At 36.1% G+C, this 26,023-nt stretch overlaps 1 protein-coding gene across 4 annotated transcripts in view; it reads left to right on the forward strand.

Annotated features, from left to right (window-relative positions):
- LOC100249309 (uncharacterized) overlaps positions 1 to 26,023 on the forward strand; it is a 179,382-nt gene that overhangs the window by 128,999 nt on the left and 24,360 nt on the right. For 3 of the 4 annotated variants that reach the window (XM_059736947.1, XM_019217522.2, XM_010646907.3), the window contains exon 15: positions 5,803 to 5,928. The exons of the other annotated variant lie outside the window; for it this stretch is intronic. In XM_059736947.1, the coding sequence (XP_059592930.1) occupies positions 5,803 to 5,928 (126 nt within the window). The remainder of the gene's footprint in view (positions 1 to 5,802; positions 5,929 to 26,023) is intronic. 4 annotated transcript variants of the gene reach the window in all.

The raw sequence follows: 26,023 nt of genomic DNA on the forward strand, positions 1-26,023 counted from the left end.
GTATTGCCTTCCTTGGTTAGTGGAGGTTTACTTAGTTCTTTTGATCAGGCTTGTACTTCATAGGGAGGATTTCTCATCCTTCTCATGTCTCTCTTCTCTATTTATACATATATTTTGTTTTTGATAAAAAAAAAACAAAATGATCATCATATCACATATACTCCTAGGTGGAACCCAATCAATCCTTACTTGTCTGAATAGATAGTGTCAAAGCCCCAAAGTTATCGAATAATGCAGAAATAGATAGTTAATAAACTCTCCACTCTCCTTACATAAAACACATCAATTAGGCATAAGAGATTTGAAAGGTCTTTTCAACTGTATCATGTCATTGATATTTACCTTCTTATATGCCACTAACCAAGAAAAAGTCTTGACCTTAAATAGGACTTTAAATTTCCATATAAATTTGATTGGAGAGAAAGAACAATATATAATGGATTAAATTAAGTCATGAAGAATGATTTAACTAAGAATAATTCTGAAGTGGTCAATGACGATGCTCTCACATTTAGGGCGGATGGAGATAAGTGCACACAAGTAAGGGATGACATGAGTCTCTTAAGGTCCTCAATCTTTGAATCCGTAAGGTTGTGACAAAAATTAAGATTCTAGAAAAAAAATAGTGGCTAAAAATAGTTGAAGTGGTGAGATTTTTAACAACTCTAAAGACTTGAAAATTGTGAATACAAAGGTTAATATCCTCATCACAAATCCTCTTAAAAACAAATTCTCACCCCATCACCCGCCACAAAATGAGTGTAACTTGAAAAAACCAAAAACACCTATGTAATGACCTTCCAAGGGCACCGATGTAACCATTTAACTATAATGTTGGCGTTTCATAGATCAAGATATGTCCCATAAATGCTCAAAATAACTCGGTGCCAAAGGCCATAACTTTACCTAAAGAACCTCAAACGCCATTTCCCAAAGAGAACACAATTCCTCAGAGAGATCAACCCAAATCCCAAACCTTTAGACTCGTTAGACTTACACACTAAGTCCCAACTGATGAAACATCTTTTTTAACCTCCCCAACTCTTGACTAAATAAAATCTCTTTGCAATTTCTCAATCTTAGATGCTACTTACATTGGAATCTTGAAAGGAGATAAGTAGTTAAGAATGTGGGATAAACATGACTGGATTAGAGTGATTCGAGCCCCTAGAGACAAAAAGGCCTTTTCCCATCCATCCAAGTCTCCTCGAGGCTATCAATCACTAGATCCTAAAACGCAACTACCTTTGGATTCCCCTATAATGAAAGACCCAAGTAAGTTAAAAGCCCAGCTGAGACTTTGCATTCAAGCATTGATGTCAACTTGGTAATCAAATCTTATGTTAATTCCATATAGAGTGTTCTTATCTAAATTGATCTCTAACCTTGATATGTTCCAAAATCTAATAGGATTAGTTTAAGGTTTTTCATATCTTCCATAGAAGCTTTAGAGAAAAAGATGGTATCATCTATAAATTGTAAATGAGACAATCTAATCCTATCCCTACCCATTAAGAATCCCTCTAAAAGACTACCCTCCTCCGCTCTTAGCATTATCTTATCTAATACATCAATTGTTATAGTAAAAAGGAATGACAAAAGAGGATCTCCTTATCTTAAACCTCTGGTTACCTTGACCCATCCTTTGGCATTTTCATTTACTAAGACCATTAAACTTGCTAAGGAGAAGCAACCCCCCTCATCCAAGACCTCCATCTTGTATGAAACCCTTTTCTCTCTAGTACGTGATCCAAAAAACCCCAATATATGCCTGCTCAAAATCTATTTTCAAGACTATCCCATCCTTTCTTGAATGTCTTTTCCCATCCATAACTTCATTGGCAATTAGAACCGCATCTAAAATTTGTTTGCCCTCAACAAAAAGATCCATAGGAGATGTATATGGTTTCGTGGAGGACTCTTCAGATATGCTCTGATGAGACCTTAGATACAATTTTGTATAGCTTACAAGTCTGAAATCCGAATTTTATTGGTTTGTCTCTTTTTTGGCATAAAAGTAATGAAAGTTGCATTGGTGCTTTGGTTGATAACTCCATTATTGTGAAACTCTAAGAACACCTTTAGTAGATCCTCCTTGATCACATCCCAACACTCCTTGAACACTACAATGGAAGAAGCATCAAGTTTGAGGGCCTTTTCCTCGTCTCACTAGAAAACAACATTGTGAACCTCCTCAATTGGGGGCGTTGTGATATGCTGACCTTCTCCACCAATCATTGCGAGGAAGGGTAACCTACTCCTCTAACGTGGTGGTTTCCCTTGCAGAATAAGGATGATGATGGCAGAATATGCTTTGGGTTTGTAAGATGTTGCCTTTGGAAGCTCAACAAATGTTGCTCAATAAATATCCTTGAAGTGCATTATCATTGTTCTTTAAGGTGTTTCAGTTGGTAAAGAGGATAAAAAGTGCGCATGGGATGTCAAAGAATAAGGTGCATAGAAGGGGTGATTTGGAGGTGTGCCAAGTGTGAGGGGGGCTGCATTGGGTTTGTTTTTATGGAGAAACTCGTTTCTTTATGGGTGTTGACTTTGTATTTTATGTAAATAGGTTTAAATCTGGTAGATAATGTAACCCTTGATTTATACGGATTTAGTTTATTGATTTAAAGGGATTTGGTTTAGGGTAGTTTCAGTATTATGTAACACTCCTATGACTTATCCTTTTAGTATATAATCAGATGTGTATTCTATTCAAAATGAATTAGATTTTCTTCTCAATTTTTCCACTTGGTATCAGAGCCATAGGCTCTTGAAATTCACATTCTTTTGTCCTTTGTCAATCTAGTTTTCTTCTTAAGACCTAGTAGTTTTCTTTAGTCACATTTCTGGTTCTTTACCCCTTATTCAATCCAAGTTTCTGGTTCTGTCTTTTATTCAATCCAAGTTTCTGGTTCTTTGCTACTGTTTCAATCCAAAAGAAAAATAAAATTTTAAAAAATTAAAAATTAAAAATCCACCATGTCTAAGACATCTGAAGCCACCAACATTCTTGCAGTACAACCGATTGAAGTGTTCCCAAATCAGTCAAATGGGGAGTTTCAAAATATTCATGCTATATATGAATTGAATGGGAAGAATTATTTGTAGTGGTCACAAGTTGTGAAGACGTTCTTGAGTAACACAGATATTCAAGATAAAGACGAAGATTTCAGCCACCAAACAAGGTAGGCGATCTGTGATTGAATATGCCCATCTCCTAAAAAATTTGTGGCAAGAGATGGATTATTATCAATGCATTCAAATGAAGGATAGTGAGGATGCGCATATTGAAAAGATTTGTTGAGAAAGAATTTTTGAATTCCTTGCTGATCTAAATCTGGAGTTCGATCAAGTTTGAGTTCAGGTCTTGGGAAAAGAGGACCTTCCATCTCTAAATGAAACTATTTCCATAATTTGAGTGAAGGAAGAAGAGTTGTAATGATGAATGAAACACCTACGGTAGAGAGCTCAGCTATGCTGTCAAACATTGGAAACATAATGAATGTTGGTGCAGAAAATTAACCTAATGCTGCAAACGAATGGCCAAATTCATCCAGGTGGTGCAATTACTACAAGAAACTGGGGCACACTAAGGATATGTACTGGAAGTTGCATGGAAGACCACTAAAATTCAACAACAATAATAGGGGATAGAGACCTAATGGCAAACAATGGCAAAAAAGTTCAAGGACATGCAAATCTCACAAACAGTAGTCCACCAAACGATGTGAATGAGAATCCAACACATGGTGGGGTTTCTAACATGACTATTCTCATACTAGCTTCTATCCTTACAATTGAGAACACTTCATTGAAGGATGGAAGTGTTTCTTTTCCAAGAATCTACACTGTAACTTGATCATATTCAACATTTAATCCAACAAGATATTCAAAATTCTCTCCCTTTTAACAAACTTCTGTAGAATTGTTGCATCTTCAATACATTTCATCTTCACATTTTGATCTCAAGCCACAAAAGTTTTAAAGGTATTATAGTACTAAATTACAGACAAAGTACCTTGTTTGATGGATGAAATCTTTGTTTTAATATCATGAATCTAAGCAGCACCCTGTACCTTAGAGTTTGATTTCTTAATGGCCTCCCATATCTACTTCGCTATTGTGAGAAACACACAAGTCAGTATCTTTGATTGCAATGAGTTCCAAAGCTAAGACATTATCATTGAATCCTCTTAACCCCATGCAGCAACCTTCTAATCTTTTGAGCTTGATACCGGTCCAACTAAATGGCTAAACTTCTGCTTTCCTTTAAGGAGTGCCTTCACAAGTTGAGACTAAACTAGATAGTTGTGACCATTAAGCCCGAATGACGCCTGGAGATTATCTAAGCAGCATCTTGTACCTTAGAGTTTGATTTCTTAATGGCCTCCAATATCTACTTCACTGTTGTGATAAACATAGAAGTCAGTATCTTTAATTGCATCAAGTTCCAAAGCTAAGACATTATCATTGGATCCTCTTAATCCCATGCAGCAACCTTCGGGTCTTTTGGACTTGATACCGGTCCAACTAAATGGCTTAACTTCTGCTTTCCTTTAAGGAGTGCCTTCACAAGTTGAGACTAAATGGTCAAAATTATCTAGTTAAGCCTGAATGATGCTTGGAGATTTTGGTATTCACCAGTGAAAGAGTGGGCTACCATTTGATCAAAATTTTAAGTGGATGGAGAGATCTAGACATCAATACATATTTCAGAAATATTGAGAAAACAAATAAAAGCAAAGAAAGGGATTAGAAGTAGAGAGAATGTGGGAGAACCATTAATGAAGGTTGTATTTCTCTATGTTGATTTTGGCCAAGAAGACTGGTTACAACAATTAAGGCTAAATAACAGAGAAGAAATTTTAATAGAAACCTTGCTTTAATACCATGTGAACAATCATGGAATTCTATTTCTTATATGGATGGAGGAATTTAAAATGAACATATTTATATATAGAATACATTGAATGTAGACACCATTAGTCAACTATACAAACAAGGAAGGAATCCTTAATTTTATCATTGATTTACAACCGTAATTTACTAGTGTATAAGCTATAAATTTCAATCAATCACAATCAGTCAAGTTATCAATCAATCACAATTAGTCAGGCCGTCAAACAATCACAATCAGTGGACATTGTCTTTGTTCTTAGTACAAAATATTTGAAAAATGAAAGCAAATTATTCTCCATATCTTTAATTTAATGTCTTTATAACCTACTTTTCTCAGGTCTAGGGTCAAAATATGATCAAAAAAAAAAAAAATCAAGATTAATTTATGAAAATTAAGCATGAATGTAGTAAACAAAATTATCAGATCTATTTGAAAAGCATCTCAATTAAGACTACAAGCTAAAAATATCAGACGCCTTGACAAGAACGATTATATAAAGTATGAGTTATTCCATACACACATATGTGTGTGCATTTTTGGGTCTAAAAGTGATATATATTGATCATTCTAAGTCTCTTCTTCTAGCTAATGTTTCATGGCATATTGAGTAGATTTGGTTCTAGTCATTCATGTTTTTAGATAGCATCTAGATCTTGAACTCTAATAGGAGTTGTGGCTCATGATAGGTCAAAAATAGCTTCATAATTGGCCATAGTTATTAACACCCTCAACAATCGCCTAGATCTAGAACTCCTTTTTGTTCCTTATGAAACCAAATTCATTATCAATTCAAAGTTATATCTTCTTATAACGTAGTATCCTCTTGCATAGGTTCTTAATGTCTTAACAATTAATCCATATTTTCTCAATTATAACGCATTTTTTGTTGCTTATGTTTTCAGAAAGTTAAAGATAGTTGGAGAGTTGTAAATCATCGAGATATTATACCTACAGTTCCCCGCTTGATGGGTTACTGCCATGTTGCTCAACCTGTTTACCTAGCAGCTGGAGATATAAGAAATGCCTTGGTGAGTAGTTTGTTATGGGCTTAATCTCATGGATAATTCTCTTGAAATGCCTTCTACTATAAAAAGTATCATTTATTATTTTTATAGTAAAACAAAGTATTCAAGGTTATGCAACTTACTTGATTGATAGACATTTGTGGTATTTGTCACTTCAACGAAAACTTTATGTTATGCAGATAGAATAAACAGTAGTTCACTCTAGTTTTTAGTAGGAAGTGTTATGGTGGTTTTATCATCAAAAGTAATTATGTTTTGCAAAATAATATTTAAGATGCCAATCAAATTTCTCATCAATACTCTTAGAAAGCCATCGCCTAAGTTTGTCTTCCCTTCTCTCACCTAGTTGGATTCAATGTTTTTGAGGGTTCTGAAATTCATTCTAGTTACAAGTGAAGACTTGTGAGGATGTGGTTAAGGTTAGGAAAAAGGAAAGGAAGAAAAGAGGAAAAAAAAAAGTGTAAAAGCTTTGTCTAATTGGACTTTCTTGTAACTTCTCACCTATTTGTATTACTAACGAAGATTATAATAATGCCTCAAATAATTATACCTAACAAATAATCAATAACTCTTAATGAAACAAAACAAAAAAAAAAAAAACTCAAATCTCTTCCTCTCATAAAGTTGGAGCCTAAAGGCTAAACACTTCAAGCTTGGAATTTATGAAAGATATTACAAGCTAATGAATTTATGAGAATGTTGCCCAACTGATCATTAGATTGAAAATGAGGAGTGGCAATTTGCATTCACATGAACATATCTCAAATAAAATGACAATGAACTTCTTTATGTTGCATTTGAATTCACAGAAAAAAAAAATCTCAAATAAAATGATAATTAGCTTTCATATGTTGTAATTTCTATTGCATCCACAAATCTCAAATAAAATGACAATCAACTTCCTTATGCTTGGTAGATTCATGAAAGACGGGAATATTTGCAATAAAGATGGTAACTTGATTGTCGCAATGCATCGAAATAAGAGTAGGAACATCAAGGCTCATCTTTGTAAGAATGGAGCAAACCCATAATCTCATTAGTAGTGTGAACCATAGTTAGATACTCGGCAAATAACATAAGCAATTACAAACACATAACAAAATAAAATGAACTCTAATTCGTAGTATCTAATAAAATAAAACATAACAAAAACATTTTTCTCCTTAGGTGGACGAATAACTTTAATTTAGTTTTTTTTTTTTCACTTTCCTAGTTATTTCTTTTAGATGTACAAGATCTCATCCTCAAGGGCAATAAAGATTGAGAAAATGCAAAGGGATTTTCTTTGATCGTGAGGGAAAGAGATAATATCTTATTAATTAGATCAAAGTGTGAAAGCCTAAGGGGTTTAGGAACATATCTTTGAGGAATAAGTCCCCTTTAGGGCAGTGGTTTTAGAGATTTCCAATAGAGAGTATTGTTCTTTGGCACAAGGTTATTTTAAACATCTATAGGACACACCTAATGGTTGGGATGGAAACATTTTAGTTAGGTGGCCACATCATTTCCCTAGGAAGGCCATTGCTAAGGTTTTGCAAGATTTCTCTAGTCACACCTATTTTTGTTGTGGGAAATGGGACATAAATTCGTTTTTGGGGCTAACCTTTAGGTTATCAGTTTTCTAGTCTTTGTAGAGTTACATCAGTTAAAAATTCTCTTATTTCATTTATCTTTGGACTCTTTTCCCCTTTAACTTCTAGTTAAACCTCACTGATTCAAAGATAGAGGATCTTGAACTATGTATGATTCCTTAGATCTTGAGAGTTTGGTCATTATTGCCTTCCAGGTTATTTTCAAGCAAATATTTCTTCTTAATCTTATGTAATCAATCAACTCTAGCTTTCTTCTATCTATCCAACAAAATTCACAAGGTAATCAAAAGCCCCATCAAAGGTCAAGGCATTTGCTTGCTTAATAGCCCACAAGAAGGTTAATTCTAATAACTTGTTTCAGCTAAGAAAACCTTTCAAAGCCTTTAGTTTGGATCTTTCACTTTATGTATGATCAAATAGATCACCTTTTCTACATTGTCATATGACTTTAGAGTTAGGTACAAGCTATTCAAACTAGCTAGTTGGATTGGGTTCCTCATAAAAGTGTTAATGACATGTTGAGAATTTCTTTTAGGGGTTTGGGGAGCATTAGTAGAGGTAGATTTCTATGGCAAATCGCTTGTCTTACATTAAATGAATTACCTAATTTTTTTAGCACATTAAAGAATAAATATTTTAATTAAATTTTTTTTTTTTTTACTATTTGGATGAAAAATAATAAGTAAAAAATAGATAATATAATTGAAACTATATGTAATTTCAACATATAAAATTGAATAAATTTGAGGGAGAAAAAAAAAAACTTCTTTATTTTTCTCTTATTTTCAAACTGATTATTGTATTAATATTTATACATGAATGGTTGAGGCTGTCTGACTTAGAAAAGAAATCTAATCCTTGATCTTAGGAGATAAAGTCTCTCATAAAATTAGAATAGAAAATACAACTATATCACAGTTATGCACACAGCTGTACATTCTAGATATCCACACTCCTCCTCAAGCTGGGTTATAAATGTTGATCATTCCCAACTTGGATCTTAAGTCCTCAAAGTTGGATTTAGAAAGTGTCTTGGTAAGGATTTTTGTTGTCTGGAGAACTATTGGAGTGTAAACTAATGAAACTAACTTTTCTTCTATCTTCTTCTTGATAAAATGGTGATCTTTCCAAATGCTTTATCCGATCATGATGAACCAGGTTCTTAGCAATAGTTGTAGCAACTTCATTCTCATAGAACATCTTCATAAAATCTTTTACTAAAATTTTTGGCTTTTTTAGGAGTCTCTTTAACCACATTCCTTCTCAGATTCTATGTGTCATAGCTTTAAATTCTACTTTAGCATTGCTCCAAATTACAACAAACTATTTCTTACTTCACCAAGTAACCAAATTCCCCTAAACATAGGTGCAATATCTTGAGGTTGATCTTTGATCAATTATGAAGCCAGGCCAGTATGCATCTGAAAAAATTTCAATGTTTCTCTTTTATGTTACTTTGAAATAGAGTCTATTTCCTAGAGTCATTTTAAAATATCTTAGAATACGATACACAACTTTCATATGTTCCTCCATTGGATTGTTCATGAATTGGCTAACCACATTCACTAAAAAGAGAATGTTTGGCCTTGTGTGAGAGAAATAGATGAGTTTCCCCACAAGTTTTTTATACCTCCCTTTATCCACTAGAGTACATCCTTCAACAGTTCCTAGTTTAGTAGTGTAGTCCATAGGTGTGTCTGCATGTTTATAACCAAGCTTCTCGATCTCCTTTAGCAAGTCAAGAACATACTTACGTTGAGAGACTACAATACCCATTTGTTATCTAGCAATTTCCATCCCAAGAAAATATTTGAGATTACCCAGGTCTTTAATTTCGAACTCATAGGCAAGAAAAGTCTTGAATTTGCCTATTTCTTCCTCATGATCTCCGGTCAAGGGTTATGTCATTCACATAAATGATGCTAATAGCAATTCTTTACTTGGCTATGTGTTTTACAAACAGAATGTGGTCAAATTGACATTGGAAGTAACAAAACCTCTTTACAGCATTGGTAAAACAATCAAACCAAGCTCAAGGAGATTTCTTGAGACCATATAGGGATTTTTTTTAGTTTGTAGAATTTGTTAATGTTTGTCTTAGTCTCAAAACCTAAAGGAATTTCAATATGCACTTCTTCTTCTAAGTCACCATTAAGAAAGGCATTCTTGATGTCCAATTGATGAAAAGGCCAATCTCAGTTAACAACTAACGACAACAGAACACGAATTGTGTTCAATTTGACAATTGGAGCAAATGTTTCTTGGTAGTCAATTCTGTAGGATTGCATAAGATCTTACTTCTTTCCTTTTAACAATTGGCAAATTGAGTTCATCATCCTCTGATTCATTAGGATTAGAATCAATGTTCCTTGAGTGTGTCTCGTTTAGGACATAATTCAGTTCAGTTTCATGTACTAGCTCGAGATGTGTTCATTGCTCTATATCTTCTTGAGACTTTTTTTTTTTTCCCTTGAGTAAACAATAAACTCACTATTATTGACAATTTGAGATTAGTTTAGGTGAAGAGGAGTACTCGGCTCAGTATCCACGAATTCAGTAGTTTGGAGCGGGAGACTTAGAGTAGGAAAGATAGGATTAGAGTTGTGAACTATAACAGACTCAAGTGTTTGAGGTTCGGTCATGGTTTTTATTTCTCAAAACTAGCATTCTTGAATTCTATTCTCTCCTTGATTATCGGTTTTGGAGTAATAGAGCTGATTTTCAAAGAATGTCATATCCATGAAAATGTAGAACTTTTTTGTGACAGGAGAGTAACACTTATAACCCTTTTAGTTTGGAGAGTATTTTAGGAAAATACACTTAATGACCCTAGGATCAAGCTTACTCCGATGTTATTGGGGAATGTGAACAAAGGTCGAGCAACCAAAACACATTCAATGGAATGGAGGAGATAAGTCGAGCCCTAGGGTATGATTTGAGAAAGACTTTGCATAGTGTTTGGAAACTCAAGACATGAGAAGGCATTTTATTCATGAGTAGATTGCAATAAGTACAGTTTCCCCCCAAAACTTCTTTGGGACATGGGAGAACATAAGGGTCATTGCAACTTCTAACAAGTGTCTCTTCTTTCTCCCAATTATCTCATTTTTGTTGAGTATCAATGCAAAAACCTTGATGAACTATACCTTCTCTTAATAAGAATTCCCCTATGATAGAATTGAAATAATCTCTAGCATTGTCATTTTTCAACACTTGTATATTGGCATGGAACTAGGTATGGATCATGTTATAGAATTTTTTGAAAATTTGACCCACTTCTGATTGGTCTTTCATTAGGAATATCTAAGAAATTCCAATATTATCATCTATAAAGGACATAAACCATTTAGTCCCTGTTATGTTCTCTATCTTAGATGACCCTCAAACATCAATATATATAATGGAAAAATGATGAGATGATATGTATCGTTGAATTATATAGGGCTTACAAACATGCTTGGATAATTGACAAATTTCACACTGAAAAACATCTGAACTTTTAGTGAATAATAATGGAAAGAGTTTTTTTAGATATAAGCAACTAAGATGTCTTAGATGATAGTGCTACGATATAACATCACTATCTTTATTAGAATTAAAAAACAGGAAGAGACTATTTTTTACCAACTATTGGTTGACATTGTCTTTCAATATAATCAATCACTTTGAATATATAGTCTTGAATACACCTCAACATTGCCAATCGTCTTCCCCGAATTCAAATCCTAAAAAACACAATGATTTGGGAAAAAATTAGTAAAAATTCTTTTCCTGAGCAAGTTTACTAATGGACAAAATATTGAAATCCAAGTTTAGAACCAAAATAACAGAATCAAGAGTTAGGTCCTTAGAGATGACAACAGAACCTGTACCGGCCAACTTTGAGAAAGAACTATCAGCTATATGAATCATATAATTTCTAAAACAACGCATATAATTTTGAAAAATTGTGACATCTCCAGTCATGTGATCAAAAGCTCATGAATGAACAATCCAATGACTCAAATTTTCCTTTTTTACTTTTAGGGCAACAAGCAAAATACCTTTTTGAGCTAAGGATCAAAACCCAATGATAGAATTGGAGGAATTTGCCTCTTGTTGGAACTGGTTTAACATTTTTTGCAACAAGTCTAATTGCTCTTTGCTAAACGGAATGGAATTAGGTGGTGTTGGCCTATCCTCAATGGAGACATGGTGTCCTTGTCTTTCTTTGTCATTTTAAGGATGTGATGGACTCCAATCCTCTGGTTTCCCATGGATTTTCCAACATATGTTTCTGGTGTGACCTAGTTTTCAGCAATGATCACACCAATGTCTCCCTTTTCTTGATTAGTTGTCATTAGAAGGATAGGGAGGACCCTGAGCCGCTAGGGTTGAACCCTTGGTGATAGATAGGTTGGTTATGACCCAACCTGACTTTCTTTCTACTTTCTTCTCGGTTCACTTCTGAGGCTACTTCTCAGGTGTTGGGTAAAGGTTTAGTTCCCAATATTTTGTCTCAAACTTCATCCAGATTTTTTATCAACCCTAATAAAAATTTGTAGGTCTATTTCTTCTTAATGATCTTCTTATATTTGATTGCATTCGTTGGGCGATCCCGTCCCATTTGGTGGTTTCAAACATGTCCAACTGTTGCCAATAGTGAGTTAGAAAACCGAAATATTGAGTGATAGACTAATCACCTTAACATAAATCATGGAGGATCCCTTCTATTTCAAATGTTTGTGCTATGTCTTTTGTATCGAAATAAGTCTCCCTTGCTGCTTCTTAGATTTCTTACATCGTTTCATAGACTATAAAATTTTCCTCTACATCATTGTTCATTGAGTTAATTAAACAAGACATAACCATATTATTCTCATCCTTCCATCCTCTAAATTTCGGGTCTTCTTTCATAAGTTGAGGCACTACACCAATGAGGTAATCGTTCTTCCCTTTACCGCATATGAACATCTTGACTATGTGAGACCATTGAAGATAGTTTTGGCCATTCAGTTTGTGTCTAGTAATGAGAAAAACAGCACCATCCAATCCTCCATTGGTGCTCGAAATAGGAGCTTCTTGAGTGGAGGTGACTTCTAAGGTTAAGTAGTCCTTCTTAGTGGCCATTCCATATTTGGTCATGGACAAATTGAATGATTCAGAATTAGCTTTGATACCATGAAGAAATTTGAGGGAGAAAAAAAAAACTTCTTTATTTTTCTCTTATTTTCAAATTGATTATTGTATTGATATTTATACATGAATGACTGAGGCCATCTAACATAGAAAAGAAATCTAATCCTTGATTTTAAGAGAGAAAGCCTCTCGTAGAATCAAGAAATAAAATTAAATAGAAAATACAACTATATCATAGCTATAACACAGCTCAAACGAAAATGTGACATAGCTATAACACAATTGTGACAGAGCTATAGCTGTAACAAAGTTGTGCATAAAGCTATACATTCTAGATTTCCTTCGGATTTCCACAAAAATTCATTAATAAAAGGAATATTTTCAAATCTAATTTCAAGATTCCTTAATTAAAGGAATAATTTCAAAATTAAATATTGATGTGTAATAAATTTTATTAAAACTCAAAGATCAAATTAAAAATTCCTTAATTAAAGGAATAATTTCAAAATTAAGTGTTGATATGTAATATGTTTTATTAAAAATCAACATAAATACCTAATGCTAAAATAAATATCTAATCAAGATCATATTAATAAATTTTGTTTAATTTGAGAGGGAGAGCAGTTGTCAATGCTGAAATAACAGTGAGAAGCTACCAAAGTTGTTAAGAGGGGCTTGAGATGATGGTGGTGGCAGCAACATTTGTAACAGTGAAGTATTGTGGTGACAGCAAGAGTGAGGGCTAAGGTTTTTTCAATTTCTCTTCTTTGATTTCACATACTCTGGGATCTTTCAGGTTAAAGACTTTCTTTTTTCTTTTCAAAATTTTTTTTCATGCCACCTCAACAAAGAGAAATATGCAGGGGCTTCACCTCACATAGCAGTGTGCTAAAGGCACACTGGAAGTGTGTCTTAGATTAGATTTAATCCTGAAGGTGTACACCTTTTGGGAGTCTCATCACTTTTTCTAATGCCTCAATGCGTTTTGCCAATGCCTTAATGCATCTTTCCAATGTCTTGTCTCAAAAAATCCTTTTTGAAACCTTTGCAAAGCCCATGAAATTTTGGTAAAAACTCAGAGAAAACAACAATTGAACTTTTGTGACCCCAAGACCCTAGAGGGAAGCCAGTTTATTAAGTGCGCAGCAGTTAAAACTGCCTCTTCCCTATATGACTTTGGACTATTTTTCTGAAACAATGAGGCAAGTGGCAACAGGGGTCAATTTTTTCATTCAACAATGCCATTTTGTTGTAGGGTATCTATGCAAGAGGACTAGTGAATAATGCCCTCTTTTTAAAGGAATGGAGATATTATTTGATTGAATTACTCCCTCTCATTATCAAACTTGATAGTTTTAATTTGGACCCCAAATTGGTTGCTAATCATTTTCTAAAAATAAGAAACACACTGCTCACATCAGATTTGTTTTTCAGAAGGAAAACTCAAGTCACTCTAGAACAATCATCAATAAAGGACTCAAACCACCATGTCCTTAAAATACTTGGAATTGCGAGGGCCCCCAAACATTAGTATGAATTAATGCAAAAGGGGTAGAAGACTTTCTATTAGTCAAAGGAAAGGACAAGTGATGGTGTTTGGCCAATTTGCAAGTCCCACTGAAAAATGTTAACATCCAAATGTGAATAATAAAGGAAACATCAAGGAAGTAAAGCCCTCCCATTCGCTAGCATGTCCAATCATTCTCCCCATAATTTGGTCCTGAAAAACACAATAAGATAGGAAAATTGTTACATTACAATTTCAGTCTTTAGTTATTTGATTAATTGACAATAGGTTGACTGCAAGTTTAGGATGTGATACATATTGGAGTGTGAAAGAGGGTGTGATATTAATGGTTCCTTGTCCAGCAATGGCTGCAGGCATGTCATCAGCAACCTTAATTCTTTAGTGTCTAGGGCATGAATTGTATGTAGTGAAACAGATAGAGGTGTGGGTCATGTTGTCTCTGGCACCTGAATTGATGATCCAATGCTTAGTAAACAGTCTTTTGAGATGCTAAGAGAATGAGAAACAAGATACTTACATGACTGCCAAAGAACAAGAGGCCCTTGACTTGTGTTTGAAGTCTTTCAATCTTGTCCTTGTTAAAAGCACCATTGTTAGCAGTAATGAAGCAACATTATCATCAAAGTGAGCCATATTAGCTTGTCCTCCTTGTTGGCCAGTTCAGTTTCTAGTGCCTACAATTAAGGATTGAAGTTTCCAACCAGTTTCTTTGGTGCGTCATGGCTTCTTACAGTAATTACACCACAGGCCATCTTTGTTGTTGCATGGTCGAGGCCCCTCATTTGTTTCCAAAATCTACATTGCTGCCATTATTTTTATTTGGCATTACACTAAAAGGAATTATTATAGCCAGGGTTGAACTTTTAGAAGTTGGATTATCAAGCATCACCATCTGTCATCCTTCTTTAGCTTATATGAGTGAGAAGACTTTGGTTAGGGGTGGCAAATATTCCTTGCCAAGAACTTGGACATGTATTTGATCAAATTTTGCTTTAAGGCCAACAAGAAATTCAAAAATTCTCTCATGTTTGAAAAATAATTGCAATAACGTAAAATCTTCACTACACAATCCTAAAATTCTGATAGTAGTCTAATTCAAGCCATAATCTTTTCATGATATAACAATATTCAATCACAGATGAAATACCTTGTTTGGCAGTTGTAATCTATGAATAGATCTTATAAATTTGAGCTACATCATGTATTTTGGAACATGTTTGTCGAATTGCCTCCCATATCTCCCACATAGTAGTGAGTAGCACATAAGGTCTGTTGATCTCTTGCTGCATAGAGTGCCAAGTTGAAGAATAAAAATAGAAAAGTAGTAATTTTATAGAGAGAATTAGGCAATCCCGTAATCAAAGGGATTTGATGTAATTAAGTTAGAAAAGTTCCTAATTTAGGTACTAGGTGTTTTTGTATATATATGTGAGTCTCTGTACAAGCTAAATATCAAGGAAGAGAATTTTATATCTTATATTCCTTTCATCTCTCTTCTTTTACATGGTATCAGAGCCTTAGGCTCATAAATCTTGAAAGAGAAGAATTTTCCGGCCTTCATTGCCAAGTTGAAGACCAGAGTTGACCTTCATTGTCAACCTCGAAGTTCAAGTTGAAGACTAGAGTTGACCTTCATTGTTTACCTCAAAGTTTCCTCGTCTGAATCAAGCCATTGCAACAAACCCAAATCGCAAACGCAGAGCCATAACAACCATCATCATCATGCCCTTGCACCCATTGTCATGCCACTGAGATTGCATCGCAACTCAAGTCTCTACCTTACATCGCCAATGTCCTTGCGAACTCATCGTGAAACCTAGATTGCACCCTCGGCTTCGCATTGATACCAGCTTCTCGCAAGCCATGTGCTCCTTGCATATGAACTCGGTATTGCTCTTGCAAGCCCTAGCTACCTCGGCTTTGTTTGTCTTCTTTAGCATCGTTGATCTCTCGTTTTTTGAGTCCTTACCAATGCTAACAGCTAAGTTCCATTCCTCTCTACATATGTTTTTTTGGTTGACCTAAGTGTTTAAACCTTTAATCTTAGCCCCTTATATACACATACATACATACATACATACATAAATATATATACATACATACATAAATATATATATATATATATATATATATATATATATATATATATATACATACATAAATATATATATATATATATATATATATATATACACTTGGGCTGTATTTAGTGCTTTCGAGTATGTCTAGTGAACTGCATCCTAAATGTCTTTAGCAATTGTCAAGAACATACATGTATCATTGATTTCAAACATCATTGAGTTCCACAACCATGCCATAATCATTAAGTCTTAATCATCCAAGGCATCAAATTGAGGGTCTCTTCTCATTGGTCTAGTTCTTGGAAGATTACTAAGTTTCCATTTTCCCTTCAGAAAGGTACGGACAAGTTGTGACTATTTTAAGTAGTTTTCCCCGTTAAGCTTGTATGCCACTTGAACATTTTGCAATTCTTCTATGTTGTGATTGGCTATCACTCCTTCAGATAGAGCAATAACAACAATAGTTTCTGATACCTCTAAAAAAAAAAAAACAAAAAAGGATTGCTTCAATAGATGAGTATTATCATCTATATATAGAGGGGAATGTAATTATTATAAAAATAGTGGAATGTTGAGTTTTTCCTTCCACAACGATAGTTAGGTTGGAAGGCGAGCACAGAGGAAATTGGTGCTCGATTACAAAGCATAGCAGAGGCTCTATTTATGTCTTAGGTTTTGAAAAGGAAGAAGTCGGGTGGTTGATCGAACATTTGACGAAAGCCATCAAAATGAAGAGTCACTTGGGTTTCAACAGAAAAGTACAGGGGAAAATTCTACGTCCATTTGATGGAAGTATGCTTTAACAACAACAGAAGGTTCATAAGGATTTCTGAGTTCGCTACCAACAGAAAACCAACTTTTCTGGTTATTCCTGAGGGCGAGAAGGGCAGAGAATGGGAGAACCTAAAAAGTGCGTTGTCTTCAATGCTGGTGGTCCCCCCTTCGAATGCAGATGAAAAAGGAAAACAATACAGAGTGGAAAGGTTTATCCACAATTACGTGGGTCCTCTGTACTGGTTTTTTGCGAACATAGTTAGAGATAAAGGACCAAGGAGAGGTGGACTTGTTCCTGTTGGAAGGTGGGTGCGAGCCATGGTGTGTAAATGCAATGCAGATAGTGTTAAATGGGTTGAGGTTGGCCGAGTTGTGGCGAGAAGCTTAGGAAAGAAAGGAGTGGCTACAATTGTGCCCTTCTCAGGCGAAAAAGGAGTTTTTTTTTTGTAGAAACGATAGAGGAAGCTATCTTTCTCTAGGATTTAAGGATTCTTAAAATTGAGGGAGAGAATATAGTCCAGTTGAGAAGGTGGTCGCCAAAGGAAAATTCAGAAGTTGAGGGGAAGTTCAAAGGAGGTTGGATTGAATTACGGGGTTTGCCATTTCATCTCTAGTCTGAGTTACATCTAAAGAAAATAGTGGAGCAGTGGGGGACGGTGACTGAAATTGATTGGCGAACGTTAAAATTGTTTGATCTTAGCAAGACAAGGGTAAGAATTGCAATGAAGGATCAGTTGGTTCTCCCAGCTTTGATCGAGATGATAGACGGGGATAGGATGTTTATTATTTATGTCGCAGTGGTCGGAGTTGAAGAGGTTAGGAGAGGCAGAGTAATAGGTGAGTCGACTCGGGAGGTTTTTGAATCTCACACGGGGACAAGTGGTGGAAGGCGGGAGGAGAGAAATAGATCAACGGCTAGAGGTAGTTTTCGTGTTAGGGAAGCTGGCTGAAAGAAGAAGGGAGAAGAAAGGAGTTTGGCTGAAGTTCTTCTAGTGGGGACACGTGGTAAGAGTGGTCAGGTTGTGGGGAACAGCTGGATTAGTTTGAATTCAAAAAAACTGAACTTTGGACTAGATGGGACAGAGATGGTAGGCGTAGCTATGGCCAGTGAGGGCGAGGCCTTCTCAGATGAGAATGGCCGAGCCTTTGAGAGAAAGGTCCAGTCTCTTCCCAAATCTAGCCCACTAATTGTTGCAAAAGTGGGTTGTAACTTAAAAGGCCCATTAAGGTTGGGGCAAGGAACAGGAGAAAAGAAGCCCTCTGAAAAGCAGGGTTCGTTACGAAGTGAAGATGTTTCTGCAGTGGGAAAGGGGAAAGGAGTATAAGTTGGTCCTATTGTTCAGACGAGAGGCTCCGCGAGGAAGGAAGTGAAGTTTGGTTCAAAGAAGATGTGGACTACCCTATTTCCTCCAAGTTCTGATCGACGACAAGGATTTCGAAGTCGCAGTGAGCCTCTTTTGCTCAGGAAGCCATCGTCAGATAGCGAAGAGCTTCCAAAGGAGGAGGCTTTCGGGGTGGGAGCTCAATGGGAACGAGGATTCAATGCGAGTCCTATCATCTTTTGCCGATCGTCAAGGATTCGAAAGCGGTGTTCGGGGGAAGGGGCTTCGTTGTCTAGAGGCGAAGAGGTTGTGCGCAAACCCTTTTTTGAAGAAGACAGAGAAAGATTTTTTGGCCAAGTAGGGTCCGATCTTTGTGGTTCTTCAGCCACGTTTTTGCCTTCTAATCCAGAAATCAGAGGTAAAGGGCTCAGCTTTATGGGGAATTGTGGAATGTCGATAGCGGAAAACTTGGAGGTAAACTCGCCCTCACCTTCTCAGTCACCCTGGTCTTATTTTCCCATTTCTTCTGGTTTGGCACTTCCATTTCTGAGTCCTTCTATTCCTGATCTCCCTAGTTCAGTCATTCAGTCTCAATTTCCTATGGAAAATAGAAGTAATTTCTGAAATTTTTTCCAAAAAACACGATGATGGTACTTTATGTCAAAATTTTGTTGGCAATCCTAACCTTATTATGGTGGAGTCCCAGTTTGCTTATTCAAACCAGTTGTCCGAGAGTTTCAACCCCATTAAGTCTAAACCAAATTTGCCTATTGAGGTTTCCAACCTGGTTACAATTAGCCAGGGCGATGTTATGGTCTCCCCATTGGGCGAGTTCCAAATTGAAGGCTTGTCTCCTAGGAAAATGGTTAAAGTGCGTGATGTTTTAAGCTATCTGGATTTTAAGGTATATTCCAGGAGGAAGAACAGATGTTCTACAGGTTTGTGAGACTTGTTGGAACTAGTTTGGAGGTTTAAGGTATGTGAGGTTTTTCCATGAAAATAATTAGTTGGAATACCAGAGGTTTGGGATTAAGGAAAAAGCGAAGGGTGGTTAAAGATTTTCTGAGGTTAGAGAATCTGGATGTAGTGATGATCCAGGAAACAAAAAAGATGGAGTGTGATAGAAGGTTTGTGGTAAGTGTTTGGAAGGTCAAAAATAAGGAATGGGTTGCTTTTCCGACGTGCGGGGCTTTAGGTGGGATTTTGATTATTTGGGACTCTTAAAAATTGCGCAATGTGGAGGTGGTAATAGGATCCTTTTCGGTGTCAGTCAAGTTTGCTTTGGATGGATGCGGACCTCTATGGTTGTCCGTAGTTTATGGCCCAAACAGTCCCTTACTTAGGAAGGATTTTTGGGTGGAGCTGTTAGACATTTTTGGTCTATCTTTTCCGTTATGGTGTGTGGGCGGTGATTTTAATGTCATAAGGAGAAGTTCAGAAAAATTGGGAGGTTCTAGTCCAACTTCAAGCATGAAGGACTTTGATGGTTTTATAAGAGAATGTGAATTGCTTGACCCACCTTTATGGAGCGCACCATTCACTTGGTCAAACATGCAAGAGTCTCCCATGTGTAAAATATTGGACCGATTTCTTTACTCAAATGAGTGGGAGCATTCCTTTCCTCAAAACCTTCAAGAAGTTCTTCCTAGAAGGATATCGGATTATTGGCCGATAGTTTTGGATACCAACCCATTTAAATGGGGCCTAACACCTTTTAGGTTTGAGAATATGTGGTTGCAACATCCTATTTTCAAGGAGTGCTTTAGAAGTCGGTGGAGAGGTTTTCATGGAACTGGGTGGGAAGGTCACAAGTTCATGAGGAAATTAAAATTTGTTCAGGCCAATTTGAAAGAGTGGAACAAGGTTTCTTTTGGAGTGCTAAACGAAAGGAAAAAAAAACATCCTGAATGAAATAGCTAACTTTGATGTCATTGAGCAAGTAGGGGGTCCACTTCTAAACTTTTAGTTCAAAGAGCTTTAAGAAAAGGGGAGTTAGAGGAATTAATTTTGAGGGAAGAAATTCATTGGAGGCAAAAAGTTAAGGTAAAACGGGTTAAGGAAGGGGATTGTAACTCAAAGTTTTTTCATAAAGTGGCTAAAGGCAGGCGAAATAGGAAATTTATCAAGGTGTTGGAGAATGAAAGAGGATTAGTGTTGAATAATTCAGAGAGCATCACAGAGGAGATTTTACTTTACTTTGAAAAGCTCTACTCGAGTCCTACTGGAGAGTCTTGGAGAGTTGAAGGCTTATATTGGTCTCCTATATCTGAAGAGAGTGCGTCTAGGTTAGACTCCTCTTTTATTGAAGAAGAGATTTCTAAGGCCATTTTTCAATTGGATAGGGATAAGGCGCCGGGTCCTGATGGCTTTACCATTGTGGTGTTTCAAGATTGTTGGGATGTGATCAAAGAGGATTTAGTGAGACTGTTTGCAGAGTTTCACAGAAGCGGGATTATCAATCAAAACACTAATGCCTCTTTCATAGTTCTGTTGCCCAAAAAAAGCATGACAAAGAAAATCTCAGAATTTAGACCTATTAGCCTTATCACTAGTCTTTATAAGATAATAGCCAAAGTGTTATCAGGGCGTCTAAGAAGGGTACTACACGAAATTATCCATTCTACTCAAGACACTTTTGTTCAAAAGAGACAAATATTGGATGCAGTTCTCATAGCCAATGAAATAGTGGATGAGAAAAGACATTCAGGGGAGGAAGGAGTCGTTTTCAAAATCAACTTTGAAAAGGCTTACGACCATGTGAGTTGGGATTTTTTGGATCATGTGTTGGAGAGAAAGAGGTTTAGTCCTAGATGGAGGAAATGGATGAGAGGTTGTTTGTCCACGGTATCTTTTGCAGTCTTAGTGAATGGAAACGCTAAAGGGTGGGTTAAGGCATCTAGAGGCTTAAGACAAGGAGACCCTTTATCCCATTATTTGTTTACTTTAGTCGCAGATGTACTGAGCAGGATGTTATTGAGAGCAGAGGAAAGAAATTCGTTGGAGGGTTTCAGGGTGGGTAGGAACAGTACAAGGGTGTCCCATTTGCAATTTGCAGATGATACCATTTTCTTTCTAACACTAGTGAGGAAGATTTGCAGACTCTCAAGAGTTTATTGCTAGTGTTTGGGCATATTTTTGGGCTTAAGATTAACCTTGACAAGAGTAATATTTATGGCATCAATCTTGAACATAATCATCTTTCTAGGTTAGCCGAGTTGCTTGATTGCAAGGCTTCTGGTTGGCCTATACCCTACCTGGGTCTTCCTTTGGGAGGGAATCCTAAGGCTTGTGGCTTTTGGGATCCAGTGATTAAGAGGATCTCGAGAAGATTAGATGGGTGGCAAAAGGCTTATTTATCTTTTGGAGATAGGATAACTCTTATCCAATCTTGTCTCACCCACATGTCTTGCTACTTCCTTTCTTTATTTAAGATACCTACTTCGGTGGTTGCAAAAATTGAGATATTGTAAAGGGATTTTTTATGGTTAGGGGTTGGGGAAGGTAAAAGAGATCTTCTTGTTAATTGGGATGTAGTGTGTAAGCCGATGGCAAAAGGGGGTTTGGGATTTGGGAAGATTGTTCTAAGGAATGTCATTTTTTTAGGGAAATGGTTGTGGAAGTACCCTAGGGAGGGTTCAGCTCTATGGCATTAGGTTATTTAAGCATTTACGGATCACACTTTAATGGTTGGGATGCAACACTATAGTCAGATGGTCACATCGTTGTCCTTGGAAGGTTATTGCACAAGTCTTTCAGGAGTGTTTCAAGTTTACTCGGTTTGTGGTAGGAGATAGGAAAATAATTCAGTTCTAGGAAGACTTGTGGTGGGGGGACCAACCTTTGGGATCCCAATATCCAAGACTATTTAGAGTAGTCACGGATAAAAATATTCTTATTTCTTTAATTCACGGTTCTACTCGGTCCCTTCTCTTGGAACTTTAATTTTCGCCGCAACCTATCCGATTCTGAGATAGAAGATTTAGAAGGCCTCATGCGATCACTTGATTGTCTGCATTTGTCATCTTCAGTTTCAGATGCGAGCTCCTGGTCTTTATCTTCTTCAGGGTTTTTTACAGTCAAATCTTTCTTTCTTGCCTTATCCCAATGTTCTGGTTCTCCTCCAGTTTTCCCTACTAAGTTGGTTTGGAATTCTCAAGTCCCTTTCAAAGTCAAGTCCTTTGTCTAGTTGGTGGCACACAAGAAGGTAAATACTAATGACTTGCTACAATTGAGAAGACTCTACAAAGCTCTTAATCCTGATATTTGTAAGTTGTGCATGAGGCATGGAGAATCAACAAATCATCTTTTCCTACATTGTTCTTTGACGATGGAGTTGTGGCATAGATTATTTCAGTTAGCCAAGACGGATTGGGTTCCCCCAAGGAGCATTTCTGACATGTTGTCCATTAATTATAATGGTTTTGGTTTATCTAAGAGAGAGATAGTTTTGTGGCAAGCTGCATGCATTGCTATAATTTGGGTTGTCTGGTGGGAAAGAAATGCTAGGATTTTTGAGGATTAAGTAAAGAATTCAGAGAATCTTTGGGATTCTGTTCATTTCCTTGCTTCTGTTTGGGCTTTTTATTCCACAGTTTTTAAAGGGATTTCCCTTAATGTGTTACAACTTGATTGACTAGCGGCATGTATTTCCTTTGGGTTAGTCTAGTCTAGAGAGTTTGTTCATTATTACTTTGTATTTTCTTGTTTTCGTATTCTTGTAGTTTAGTTTTCTTTGGTGGGATCCTCATCCTTCTCTTGTACTTCTTTTTTTCTCTCAATATATTCCTTTGTCGTGTCTTATCAAAAAAAAAAAAAAAGAACTAGACAAGGGAGAGGAGACCCTCGATTTGATGCCTTGGATGATTAAGACTTAATGATTATGGCATGGTTGTGGAACTCAATGGTGTTTGAAATCAGTGATACATGTATGTTCTTGACAATTGCTAAAGACATTTAGGATGCAGTTCACCAGACATACTCGAAAGCACTAAATACAACCCAAGTGTACAAAATAAAAGTTAGGACCAGAGCGGTGAAATAGGGAAATGATACAATAATGAAGTATACTAATATGTTGTAAAATCTATGGCAAGAACTTGATCACCATCAATGCATTAAGACAAAATGTCCTAAGGATGCAACAATCTTGAAGAATTATATAGAAAATAATCAAGTCTATGATTTCTTAGTTGGTCTCAATTCTGAGTTAAATCAAGTTAGAGTTCAAATACTTAACAAAGAGCTTCCAACTTTGAATAAGACTATTTCTATTATTCGAGCAAAAAAAAGTAGGAGGAGTGTCATGCTTAAACCTCATAATGGCTCGACTATGGTCACTAGCAAAGGCATTGATCAAAAGACCGACACTGTTGATAACAAAAGGAATGATCAATCAAGGGCTTCAAACCGTGATAATAGGGATAACTTATGGAGCATTTATTGCCAGAAAGCTAAACATACATAGGAGAAATGCCAGAAACTTCTTGGTAAGCCAACCACGTCTCACAAAGAGTAGGGTTACAATGGAGAGCAGCTGAGGGATAATGGGTAAGCACACTTGTCTTCTATTTAGCCAGTTAAAGAAAAATCCTTAGAACAAAACAGATTCAATCAGGAGGAGATTGAAAAATTGAAATCTTTGTTGGGAACTCTTAAGAAACTTTTAGGTACCTGCTCACTGGCACTTTCAAGTAAGTTTCTTATCTTAAGGTCTTTAATGAAACCTTTACCAATTCTTAGGTTTTAGATTCAGGTGTCACAAATCATTGACTCATTCAACACACCAATGTAACAACTATAACCCTTGCCCAATGATTCGTCCCTAATTGGTGTACTATTATCCTCAGACGGGAGTTATCAACAAAATTTATAAACCTAATTCACCATACACTAGGGTAGCATAACTAGCATAGTATAGTGGTTCTAGGATCGTCCACAGGGATGGGTTTTCATATCACGCGTGATATTAGTTAAAGTACTGAAATCGTGTTTTTTCTTTTATGAGTTAGCTTTAAAAGAAAACATAATTTTGGTTGAAAAAGGTTGGTTTTAAGTTAACCAAAAATAGTAAATGAGATTAATTACAAAGAAAAGGTTTTTTGGAGTTTTAGGTCACTAGGTTCAGGTTCCTTGGACAAAAGGGGGAGATTCCAGATCTTTTCCTCGCATTGGGGATAATAACATAAAGAATGGTTATCTTCCGAACCGGTGTGTATTTAGCAATCAAGATTTGATCCCACTGGTCCATGAAAGATTGCAGTTGCTTCCCATTACTGGTTTCAAACACTAAAGACCTCTCACTGTGAATCATCTTTCAATGGCTCGTAAGAGATAACTAATCACCTCTCACTGTGAAAAGCTTACCAAGTATTGGCCATTCTAGGTAATCCTACCTTTAAACCACCTCCTAGAGGCTCGTAAGAGATAACTAATGGATCTCCAGGGAGACCGAAAAGCTTACCAAGTATTGGCTTAGGTGATTTTAAGGGATTTTAAGTTAAACCTTAAAAAATAAAAACCATTAATGGGTAACAACTCTCCTCATTTAAAGCAAGGAAAACTCCCACCTTTGTATCCGGATCCCTTACCTAGCTTCCTTCAGTCCAAGAAACGAAAAACCTACCCACTCATCCTTCGAGGCCTCAGAGGATGTTTGGCTAGAAAGAAAATGAAAAGAAAATTCGAAGGAAAGGCAGAGCAAGTGCTCTGTAAATATATTTCTTACTACGATCCCTTTTTTTCTTTTTTTTCTTTTACAAGATACAAGAGATATATAGAGAGAGATCTTTTTAACCCTCCTTTAAACTTCCTAACCAAGAAATCCTATCATTGGTTGGTTACAAGGAAAAAATAGGGAATTACACAAAATAAAAATCTTGAGATAAAAATCTGGAGATAAAATATCTGGAGATAAATATCTGGAGATAAAAATCTAGCGGAATCGGTGCGCAAATATTTGGAAATTACACAGGGAGATTTCGCAGGCCATGCGAGATTTCGCATGGTGTGCGAAATTCATTTATGGCTTGGCTCTTCAGCATTTGGTTTCGCAAAGCTTGCGAAATTTCGCACAAGTTGCAAAATTCAATTTTCTTAGTCCTGCTCTTTGTCCTGCAGCTTTTACTCCTTTTGGCATTTCGCATGCTATGCGAAAGTTTTGCATAGCCATGCAAAATTGCTGGTTGCTAGATTTCTTCTCTGATTCTCTTCCTTGCATACTTGATTGGCTTGGCAAAGGCTACGAAGCTCTCCAAAACTTGGATTCTTCATGTGTTTGAGCTTCCACTTGCTTTGTCATGGATTATACAAAATTCTCCCTCATCCTTGGTTCGTTTTAATGATAAAAAAGCTATAAAAAACACCAAAACTAGCCAAAAACTTATTAGAAACACTTGCAAGGGTCTTTAATGTGCCAATTGAGTTAAAAGGTAATAAATACTACTCAAAAGTGTTTAAAAGAGTTTATAACAAGCTATAAAAGAGCACTTTTTGAGTAGTAATCACCCAAGCAATAGGAAAATAACCATAGTAGATGGTTCATTAACCACTGTTGTAGGTGTAGGAGATATCTAAATTAGTCCTACACTCACTTAAAAATGTGTTCATGTTCCAAAGTTGTCCATTAATCTTGTCTCCATACAAAAGCTTATACAAGATTTGGGTTGCAATGTGACTTTTTATCCT

This window comes from Vitis vinifera, chromosome 5 (assembly GCF_030704535.1).
Source record: "Vitis vinifera cultivar Pinot Noir 40024 chromosome 5, ASM3070453v1".
Lineage (NCBI taxonomy): Eukaryota > Viridiplantae > Streptophyta > Magnoliopsida > Vitales > Vitaceae > Vitis > Vitis vinifera.